The sequence below is a fragment of the Balaenoptera ricei genome, chromosome 7 (assembly GCF_028023285.1).
Source record: "Balaenoptera ricei isolate mBalRic1 chromosome 7, mBalRic1.hap2, whole genome shotgun sequence".
Lineage (NCBI taxonomy): Eukaryota > Metazoa > Chordata > Mammalia > Artiodactyla > Balaenopteridae > Balaenoptera > Balaenoptera ricei.
Window position 1 is genome coordinate 77,163,243 of NC_082645.1, and position 12,257 is coordinate 77,175,499.

Sequence of the window (12,257 nt, forward strand, 5' to 3'; positions counted from 1 at the left end):
GCAAGCTCAAGAATATTTATAAGAATACAGATCTTCCTCAATTTACACTGGGGTTACATCCTGATAAATCCATCACAAATCATAAGTTGAAAATACCATAAGACAAAAATGCATTTAATACACCTAACTTACCAAACATCATAGCTTAGCCTAGCCTACCTTAAATGTGCTCAGAACACTTACATTAGCCTAAAGTCAGGCAAGATCATCTAACACAAGGCCTATTTTATAATAAAGTGTTGAATATCTCATATAATTTATTGACTATTATGCTAAAAGTGAAAAACAAAAAGGTTCTAAGAATCAGCTATTTATCCTTGTGATTGTGTGGCTGCATAGGAGCTATGGCTCGCTGCCACTGCCCAGCATCACATGAGAGTACGGTACCAGATACAGCCAGCCAAGGAAAAGGTCAAAATTCAAAATTCAAACTACAGTTTCTACTACATGTATATTGCTTTTGCACCACTGTAAAATCGTAAAATCAAAAAACTGTAAGTCAGACCACCGTAAGTTGGGAACCATCTCTACAAAAATATCCAGCACTCAACAAAGTAAAGCTTACAATGTCTAGAATCCAGTCAAAAATTACCAGGAATCTAAAAAAGCAAGAAATTGCCGCCCATGATGACATGATAAAACAATCAATCAAAATTGATCCAGAACTGTTGCAGAGACGTGTAAAGACCTAGAGACTGTCATACGGAGTAAAGTAAGTCAGAAAGAGAAAAACAAATATCGTATATCAACGCATATATGTGGAATCTAGAAAAATGGTATAGATGATCTTATTTGCAAAGCAGAAATAGAGCCACAGATGTAAAGAACAAACGTACGGATACCAAGGGGGAAAAGGTGGGGGGGGCATGAAATGGGAGATTGGGATTGACATACATACACTACTATGTATAAAATAGATAACTAATGAGAAGCTACTGTATAGCACAGGGAACTCTACTCAGTGCTCTGTGGTGACCTAAACGGGCAGGAAATCCAAAAAAGAAGAGATATATGTATACATATGGCTGATTCACTTTGCTGTACAGCAGAAACTGACACAGCAGTGTAAAGCAACTATACTCCAGTAAAAAAAAAAAAAAGAAAGAAAAAAAAAAAAGAAAAGTGACAGCAAGGTGTGGGGAAGGAAAGGGCAGGGAACGACAGGCTCTCTCAAGCTCCTTCCTGGCCTTTGATCCTGGAGTTAGCAATCGTGCCTCTCACTTGTTTGTGCTCTTTGCCACCACTGGTGTGTTTGAATAAAGTTTGAAATGTTGTAAGGTTATCTATAAAGACAAATACAAAACAAAAAAACAAAATGAGAAAAACTGACCCAGAACTGACATAAACATAAGAATTAGCGAACAAGGACATCAACACAGTTATAATAAACATATACCATATGTTCAAAAAGTTAAATAAAAGCAAATAAGAGGGGTTTCCCTGGTGGCGCAGTGGTTAAGAGTCCGCCTGCCAATGCAGGGGACACAGGTTCGAGTCCTGGCCTGGGAAGATCGACATGCCGCGGAGCAACTAAGCCCATGAGCCACAACTACTGAGCCTGCACTCTAGAGCCCACAAGCCACAAATTCTGAGCCCACGTGCCACAACTACTGAAGCCCATGTGCCTAGAGCCCGTGCTCCACAACAAGAGAAACCACTGCAATGAGAAGCCCACACACCGCAATGAAGAGTAGCCTCTGCTCTCCGCAACTAGAGAAAGCCCATGCGCAGGAACAAAGACCCAAACACAGCCAAAAATAAATCAATAAAATAAATAAATTAAAAAAAAGAAAAAACAAATAATATATTTTTTTAAAAAAGACCCAAATGATACTACTATAGATGAAAACTAAGATGAATGTATAAGCTAAAAAATACCTGAATGGGATTAAGGGCAGTTTTGACTTTGCAAAAGAAAGGATTAGTGAACTTGAAAACACATGAATAGCAAATATCTAAAATTAAAAAAATAAATAAATTTTAAAAATCAACAATACATGAGTGAGCCTAACAAAAGTTTAAATGGAGCTCCTGAAAAGGAAATGGGGGGGACAGAAAAATATTTGAAGAAATAATGTCAAAATTTCCAAATCTGACAAAAACTATAAACCTAACTAGCCCAATAAACACAATCATAAGAACAGGAAGAAAGCTACAAAAAGGTACATCATAATCAAGGGATCAAGGCACACAAAACAAGTGATCAGCAGAAAATCTTAAGAGCAGCCAGAGAAAGTAAAAAAGAAAAATAAAAAGACACCTATTTACAGAGGAACAAAGATAATGATAAGAGCAGATTTCTCATGGAAAACAACATAAATGAGAAGATGGTGTAGCAAAATCTTTAAAGTACTGACATTTAAACATCAGAATAGAATTCTATACCTGGGTCTCATATCAATGACCTCAGGTTTCACCTTAGGAGACTAGAGAAAGGAGATAAAACTTCAAGTAAGTAGAAGGAAGTAATAAATATCAGAGCAGAAATCAATAAAACAGAAAACCAAAAAACTTCTTTTGAGATCAATAAAATTAATAAACCTCTAATTAGAGTGATCAGAAAAAAAAAAGAGAAGACAGAAATTACTAATATCAAGAATGAGACGGCTTCCCTGGTGGCACAGTGGTTGAGAATCTGCCTGCCAGTGCAGGGGACACGGGTTCGAGCCCTGGTCTGGGAAGATCCCACATGCCGTGGAGCAGCTGGGCCCGTGAGCCACAACTACTGAGCCTGCGCGTCTGGAGCCTGTGCTCCGCAACAAGAGAGGCCACGATAGTGAGAGGCCCGCACACCGCGATGAAGAGTGGCCCCCGCTTGCCACAACTAGAGAAAGCCCTCGCACAGAAACAAAGACCCAACACAGCCAAAAATAAATAAATAAATAAAATTTAAAACTAATCTGTTAAAAAAAAAAAAAAAAGATTCTTTAAGAATGAGAGAGGGACTTCCCTGGCAGTCCAGTGGTTAAAACTCCACACTCCCAATGCAGGGGGCACGGGTTTGATCCCTGGTCAGGGAACTAAGATCCCAAATGCCACATGGCATGGACAAAAAAAATGGATGAGAGAGCCAGGTATTACTATAGATTCTACAGATACTAAAAAGATAATAAGTAAATGAACTTTATGCTAATAAATGGACAAACTCCTTAAAAGACCCAAATTACTAAAGTTTGTACAAAAAGAAATAGATAACTTGAATAGCCTACATCTATTAAAGATTTTGAATTTGTAGTTAAAAACCTCTCCACAAAGAAAACTCTAGGCCTAGATGGCTTCGCTGGTGAATTCTACCAAACACATGAAAAAAAAGAAAAAAGAAAAAAAAGAACCAATTCTACCCAAACTTTTCCAGAAATGAACCCAGCATTACCCTGATACCAAAATGAAGCAAAATGAAGCAAGCAAAATGATACCAAAATGATGTTACCAGAAAACTACAGACCAATATCCCTCATGAACACAGATGCAAAAATTCCAAATAAAATTTTTGTGTATCAAACCCAACAACATATAAAAAGTAGGACACATCATACTAGAGTGAGATTTATCCCAGCAAAGCAGGGTTAGTTTAATGTTAAAAAACCAATCAAAGTAATCCACCCTTAACAAACTAAAAAAGAAAAACCAATGATCATCTCAACACATGCTGAAAAAAATTACAAAATCCAAAGTCCATTCCTAATAAAACCCCTCAGAAATCTAGGAACAGAAGGAAAGTTCCTCATCCTGATAAGAGGCACCTATGAAAAACTTATACCTAATATTGTACTTAATTGGTGAAGGACTGAATGTTTTCCCCCTAAGATCCCGAACAAGGCAAGAAGGCCCACTCTCAACGTATCTGTTCAACATTGTATTGGAGGTTCTGCCCAGTGGAATAAGGCAAGAAAAAATAAACATAAAAAGTATCCAGATGGGAAAGAAAAGAGTAAAATGTACTTTATTTGTAAACAACATAATTATCTATTTAGAAAATCCAATTCAATCTACAAAAAATCTACTAGAACTAGTAAGTGAGTTTATCAAGTTTGCAGGATACAAAGTACAAAACTCAATTATATTTCTATATATTGATAACTAATATCAGAACTAGATTTTAAAAATATCATTTATAATATCATTGAATAATATGAAATACTTAAGGAAAAATCTGACAAAAGATGTATAAGAAACTGAAAACTACAAAACATGGCTTAGGGAAATTAAAGAAGACCTAAATAAACGGAAAGATATACATTGCTCACAGGTCTGAAGACTCAACATTGTTAAGATGTCAATTCTCCCTAAATTGATAGATCCTAGACAATCCAAATAAAAATTCTAACAGGCTTTTTTGTTGAAACTTACAAAATCACTCTAAAATTCACATAGAAATACAAAGGATCTATAGAGCCAAAACAACTTGAAAGAAAAAAAAAGAACAAAATTAGAGGATTATCATTACTTGATCAAGACTTACTATAAAGCAACAGTAATCAAGACAGTGTGGTGTTGGCACCAAGAGCAGCACATACAAAGGTGCAAAGGCAATCAGTGGAGAAATAGTAGCTTTTTCCAAAAAATGATGTGGGAATGATTTTATCTCCCTATGCAAAATAATAAACTTTAATCTATACCTTTGATCCATACCTCTCACCACATACAAAAGTTAACTCAAAATGGAGCATAGATCTGAATGCAAGATATTTCCTCTAATAATCTTTCATCTAAAATTAAATACATGTGCAGCAGAAATTAACACAACATTGTAAATCAACTATACTTCAGTAAGAATAAATAAATAAAATCGACTACAGTGTGCTAGTGTCTCCAGTTTAAATATGCTTGCCTTTGTGTTTTCAGATATAAGTATGAGCTAATACAAACTTTTAGGTATCTTCCTATTATAATTTCTTTTTAAAAGTTCTTTCATACAAGATTCCATCAATTCCTTCAATAACTGTACTCTGAAATGTATCAAAAGATGATAATTCTAAAAGTAATTATGAAAAATTTAGTTGGTTTTTTTTTTTTACCTATTGCTGTTTCTGGCATTGCAAAAAGAGACTTTTCAGTAGCCACTCGGAATTGCCCATGAACTGAGAGACCAACTCCCTAGGGAAAAGGCAAAAAATTGTTTTAAAAATACTGCGGGGGTTAAAAAAAAAAAAACTCACATTCACAAACATGATAAACCAAGTAAATTATATCATATACAAAGATATACATAACATATATTATATATAATTCTTCATAAAGAATTTCTTTAAAGGAATTTCAGGAGATAGACGGGAGGGAAATCCTAAACCACACAATTTCAGAAGAACTTTCTGGGTGAAAAACACATGGGTATCCCTGATATCTGGAACAGATTTGTTTTAGCGAAAATGTTTTCGATTAGTATCCTGTGTTATGCTTCATGTCCTCTTCCCCAATTCCCTCTTATTTCAAACTAGATGCAGCATTATAGAATACTGACTCTTCCCAGAACCACTGAGTATTCTTAGTGGAACCAATCATCAAAAAAGCATAACCGGGGCTTCCCTAGTGGCGCAGTGGTTGAGAATCTGCCTGCCAATGCAGGGGACACGGGTTCGAGCCCTGGTCTGGGAAGATCCCACATGCCGCGGAGCGACTAGGCCCGTGAGCCACAATTGCTGAGCCTGCGCGTCTGGAGCCTGTGCTCCGCAACAAGAGAGGCCGTGATAGTGAGAGGCCGCGCACCGCGACGAAGAGTGGCCCCCACTTGCCGCAACTAGAGAAAGCCCTCGCACAGAAACGAAGACCCAACACAGCCATAAATAAATAAATAAATAAACCCAAAGTTTAAAAAAAAAAAAAAAAGCATAACCAAGCTATTCTAGCAAATTTCAGTAGCCTTAAATAGAATATTAACACATTTTATTTATTCACATAGTTCATCAAATAAAATTAGCAACATCATTTTTCTCAGATACAACACTTAGTAACTATTTAACTCTTAAAAATCCATTACTAAACACAAGTTTTACAAAATAAAAAGGTGTGGCTGAAAGTCTATTTCTGACTTATTGAATGTCACTGAAAATGACAAACTTAACAGTCATCTCTGAATCAACAGATATATTTGAATAAAATAAGAGGTATACATGTGACTACAAAGTATCCAAGTTTGTCAGTGCTCACATTGTGACATACATTTCCTATGTTATGTTTTTTCACATTATTCAGAACTTCTAGTAGATTGTTTAGTTCTACTCATTCTTATTCCTTTTTAACTAGTGTATTCTATCTTTAACATCACAGAGTTAAACAAGTTAAAACACGTAAAATATTTGGAACAATGTCAGTCACTTAATAAGAGTAAGTAAGTATAAGCTAAATAGAAAAAGCCTTATCTCTATTTGATTATTCTAATTTTTCATTACAATTTCTTCAAGCCTTTCAAGTGTTTTCATACTCAGTTCAACCATTTAAAAGTTGTTGAAACTTTTAAACCTTAAGAAAATACTCAAAAGCACATGCAATTTCTTATAAATTTTATGTACTGTATGCTAAGCTTAAATTTTTTTTTTACTTAAATAATCATAATAATATAAGCACTGGCTTATTTTTTTTTTTTTAACAGTTAACATTTTTTATTTATTTATTTATTTATTTATGGCTGTGTTGGGTCTTCATTTCTGTGCGAGGGCTTTCTCTAGTTGTGGCAAGCGGGGGCCACTCTTCATCGCGGTGCGTGGGCCTCTCTTGTTGCAGGAGCACAGGCTCCAGACACGCAAGCTCAGCAATTGTGGCTCACAGGCCCAGCCGCTCCGCGGCATGTGGGATCTTCCCAGACCAGGGCTCAAACCCGCGTCCCCTGCATTGGCAGGCAGATTCTCAACCACTGCGCCACCAGGGAAGCCCCTAAGCTTAAATTTTAAAAGACCATATAAATAAGCATGGAAATGAATAAAATTCTTCAGGTACTAGCTACATCCTTTGGAGTTAACATTTATAAGTTAAATCTACAATGTTTGATACTCTTTGTACAAGCAAACATCATGTTATAAGTGTTCTATTATGAAAAAAATCATCTGATAATATTAACCCAAATTAGACTATACACTTCAAGATTATAAAATCTTATAAATTTTAATAAAAGTAAAACATTACTAGTTTTATTAATAATTTCTTATATTATTTTAAGAACCCCTGCCTCACATTCTATTCTCTGCTTTAGTTTAACACAATGTAGCTGAAAGCTTATTAGTGTTCAGGAATGTCTTACTAAGAACTTAAGAGCGTTGGTCTGAATTCGCAGTTTTCAGACTATGTTTTCAGTCCTAGGGCTCAGAAGAACTAGGTCCCGTCTGGGACTGCACAGCAGGTAGATCTCCAGGCCTTACCGACTGACCCTGCCTCAACCTTACTCCTCTAGTTATTGCCCCCGACTCTTCTAATTAACTCTGAATTCCACATGTTTGTGGACTATAGCACATGACTATATCCCTCTTCATAAAACATATATAAAGTCTAACCACAACTCTAATCCTAGTCGGCCCTCTTCCTCCTCAAAGACACAGTTATTAATTTGGTATGTAACCCTTCAGATTCTTCCCTATGTATCTCTAATACATATTTGAACAGATGTGGATATTTATCTGAGATACACACATACTTCAAACTCTATTCCATGGCCTGCAAGACTCTACATAATATGGCCCAGGAGCCTACCTCTCTGACTTCATCTCCCACCACTCTTTCCATGCTCACTCCACCAGCCACAGGGCCTTCATGCCACTTCTCCCAAGTTCCAAGCCTTTACAATTTCAATTAATCATGTAATTTTAAAGTGAGGAGGACCTACTACAGTAGGCCACTGCCCATCCCATCATTGCCCCTTCTCTGCAGGAATCTGCTCTGCCCAGAGACTTTGCCCTCTTGCCAGCAGTGGCTGAACTAGAGATTGGCAGTGGACCCAAGGACAGTCAATTGAGGCTAACCAGAATTCTAAGGCCCAGGGAGCAAAGGAGGAAGAAAAGTGCATTAGACAAGATTTTCACTCTTCGGTATTTAACCTAAAACACAATGGGTAGCTGTGAGTTGATGACAGCCAAAGAAGCTTAAAGGTCATTTGAAATTTGAGCTGAAGAAGACAAGACAGCCAAGTGAAAGCTGAAATTATATGGGGTGATGACGAAAAAACTGAGAAGCAGCATGTAGCCTGTACAACACAGAGAACAAAGCAAACAGAAATAGCTGGAGAGGGCTTCCCTGGTGGTACAGTGGTTGAGAGTCTGCCTGCCGATGCAGGGGACATGGGTTCGGGCCCTGGTCTGGGAGGATCCCACATGCCGCGGAGCAGCTGGGCCCGTGAGCCGCAATTACTGAGCCTGCGCGTCTGGAGCCTGTGCTCCGCAACAAGAGAGGCCGCAATAGTGAGAGGCCCACGCACCGCGATGAAGAGTGGCCCCCGCTCGCCGCAACTAGAGAAAGCCCTCGCACAGAAACGAAGACCCAACACAGCCAAAAATAAAAATAATAAAATAAATAAATTAAAAAAAAAAAAGAAATAGCTGGAGAGAGAAAAACAGGCAAATGCACTACTCAAACTCGCCTTAAGTCCACACTTGGCAGTTCAATTTTCAGGAAAACAAGCTATGTTGCGTTTTTGTCTTTGGATTCCCATTTGATCCCTGCACTTGTCTCTTAACTGCTCCCTTCTCTTTTCTGGATCTGTCTGGGTGAGTCCCTGTTCTTTACAATTAAAAAAGTCTCTTCACCACATTTTCAGTTAGAACCAGACCCAGATTCTGTCATGATTCAGCATCACACAATAGCTGTCTTAGGCCTTTGGCCTCTAATAAATTTATCCCAATACTGCTGTGTGGTTTTTCCTAATACTGCTCTCCCTGATAGTCATTCCCATTATATCTTCTGGAACCCTCATTCCTTTGCAAAAGAACCACTAACAGCCCAAATTCTCTACAGAGGGCCCTCCCTACCTCCTAAATTCAAGAAAGAAAGAAATTTATAAGCCCTGTACTCTTTCATGTAGAAGCTATAGATCCCATATTCATTGATTCAGTTATTTTGTTTCAGCCATGGCTGATAAAATAATGAACAAAGTCAAAGACTTCAAAATTTTAGTAAGAAGTTATTAATGAAAAGCTTTCCAAATAAGAGGTCATTGACACAAGTACCATTAGGAGCCAATTTAAAATGCCTTTCAATTAAGATGAAATGAAGACCGGGAAAATTCAAGCCACCTGACTTCGAGATACTAGGGACATAAATACTGATCCATGTTGAAAGGGGTGTAGCACTCTCATGGCAGATTCATATCTAATTTTTTTATCTTATATAAAAGAATCCATTATAGGTTGCTTATGTTAAATCCCCCTTGAAATTTCCAAAACTTACCGTTACATACTATTAACCATTAATCTTAGCAGATACTCCTTTGCTAGACTAAAAAGGCTTCAAAGTCTTCAAGTTTTATATCAACAACCGGTTATACAGATTCATTCCCCAAATGTAAAATTTATTCCAATTCCTAACTCTCCTCAAATACTCTCCCTGCATCCTACCCAACCCAGTAGTCAAATTTCATTTATCACCTAATTAGATATCTCTGTAGCATTTGACAGAGTGGCTCACTCTCTACTTCAGGAAACACCTGACTTGGCTTTGAGACACTACACTCTCCTGGTTTTCCTTCTAACTCATTAGCTGTTCTTTCTCTTCTCCCTGACATCAAAATGTTGATCTGCCCCAATGATCAGATATCATCCCCCTACTCCACTTCACCTGTACTCTGTTCTTTCTATTCATTCCCCAGGTGATCTCTTCCAAGAGCCCCAAGATTTTAAGCACTGTAACATTAATGACAAATTATTTTCCCACCCCTGATTTCTCTAGAATTTTATATCTAGCTGTTTACTTAACATCTCCACCTAAACATCTAATATGTATCTCAATGCTCATGCATCAGAAGTAAACCTCTTGATTTCTCTTTGAACATGCTGCTCCCTCAGTCTTTTCCATCTCAGCAAATAGCACCACCATTCACCCAGCTGCTCAGGACAAAAATTTCAGCATCATCCTTTCTTTCTGATCTTACAATCTAATCTATGAACCTGTCTTGATAGCACTAACTTCAAAATATATCTTGGATTAGGCCACTTCACCATCACCACTGTTGCAACCCTAGGTGAAGTCACTATCATCTCTTGCCTGGATTAGTCTCTCTTGCTTCTGTTTTTGCCACAATCCATCCTCTGAACAGCAGCCAAGTAAACTTATTAAATGTAAATCAGTTCATGTCATTCACCTGCCCAAAACTCTCCAGTGACTCCCCATCACATTAAAATATTACTGAAATTCCTCATCCTGGCTGATAAGGCCCTACATGATCTGGTCCCTTTCTATCTCCCTGATCTTATGGTCTACCATTCTCCACTTTCCTCACTTTCACTCTTGTCAGCCACACTGGCTTTCTTTTTTTTCCCCTTAATTGACATATAATATACAATCGAAAGTACACAAAGAGTACAAACATCTAGCACACAGGTCCAGTGAATTATCCCAAAATGAACACATTCTTGTAACCAAAACCCAGATAAAAATTATCAGAAATTCTTTTATGCACCCTGTCAGCCACTACTCCCTCCCCATCCTTCAGGTAACTACTATCCTGACTTCTAACAAAATGAGATTAACTTTTTCAGGTTTTGATCTTGATATAAATAGGGCCATAGAGTATTATTTTTTATTTGACTTCAGTCAATGTTATGTTTGCAAGATTTATTCATGTTGTGTGTAGCAATAATTTCTTTCATTGTACAGCATTCCTTTGTATGAATAAACTATTTTCATTCTACTGTGAATAGCTAGTTAGGTTTTTCAGTTTGGGGCTACTGCAAATAATGATTCAATGACCATTCTTACACATGTCTTTTGCGGCAAAAGTGCATACATTTTGGTTGGGTTGTAAAACTGTTGGGTCAGAGTATTAATTCAATCAACTTTAAAAGATGACATTAAACAATTTTCCAAAGCAGTAGTACCAATTTCTACTCCAGCAGCAATATGAGTTTGTATTCCATATCCTCACCAACGCTTGAAATTGCCTTTCACATTTTAGCCATTCTATACAGATGGCCAACAGGCACATGAAAAGATGCTCAACATCGCTAATTATTAGAGAAATGCATATCAAAACTACCATGAGGTATCACCTCACACCAGTCAGAATGGCCATCATGAAAAAGTCTACGAATAATAAATACTGGAGAGGGTGTGGAGAAAACGGAACCCTATACACTGTTGGTGGGAATGTAAGTTGGTTCAAACACTACAGAGAACAGTATGGAGGTTCCTTAAAAAACTAAAAATAGAGTTACCATATGATCCAGTAATTCCACTTCTGGGCATATATCCGGAAAAGACAAAAACTCTAATTCAAAAAGGTACATACACCCCAATGTTCAAAGCAGCATTATTTACAATAGCCAAGACATGGTAGCAACCTAAATGTCCATCAACAGATGAATGGATAAAGATGTGGTATATATATACAATAGAATACTACCCAGCCATAAAAAAGAATGAAATGCTATTTGCAGCAACATGGATGGACCTAGAGATTATCATACTAAGTGAAGTCAGACAGAGAAAGACAAATATCATATATCACTTACATGTGAAATCTAAAAAAATAATACGAATAAATTTATTTACAAAACAGAAACAGACTCACATAGAAAACATTTTAGCCATTCTAGTGAGTATATGTTAGTATTTCACTGTGGTTTCAGTTTTCCTTTTCTTGCTGATTAATGCAATTGAGTGCTTTTGGTCATCTGCATATTCTCTTTATGAAATGTCTAATCTATTGCTCTTTTTTCCATTGGATTTTCTTATTGATTGGTAGAAATTCTTTCTACATCCTTCATATGATTTCTTGTCAAATGTATGTATAGTCAGCCCTCCATATTCACGGCTCCTCATCTGCAGGTTCAACTAACCACAGATCAAAAATATTTTCTAAAAAATTCCAACAAAAAGTTCCAAAAAACAAAACTTGAATTTGCTGCATACCAGCAACTGTTTACATAGCATTTACACTGTATTAGGTATTGTAAGTAATCTAGGGATGATTTAAAATATATGGGAGGATGTGCATATGTTACATGCAAATACTATGCTATTTTATACAATGGACTTGAGCGTTCTTGGGTTTTAGCATCGGATGGGGGTCCTGGAACCAATCCCCTGCTAAGAACAAGGGACTGTATTCCAAATACCTA

The 12,257-nt window shown here is 37.0% G+C and overlaps 1 protein-coding gene across 2 annotated transcripts in view; it reads right to left on the reverse strand.

Annotated features, from left to right (window-relative positions):
- HIBCH (3-hydroxyisobutyryl-CoA hydrolase) overlaps positions 1-12,257 on the reverse strand; it is a 91,633-nt gene that overhangs the window by 34,514 nt on the left and 44,862 nt on the right. For both annotated transcript variants that reach the window (XM_059928342.1, XM_059928343.1), the window contains exon 7: positions 5,019-5,097. In XM_059928342.1, coding sequence (XP_059784325.1) covers positions 5,019-5,097 — 79 coding nt within the window. The remainder of the gene's footprint in view (positions 1-5,018; positions 5,098-12,257) is intronic.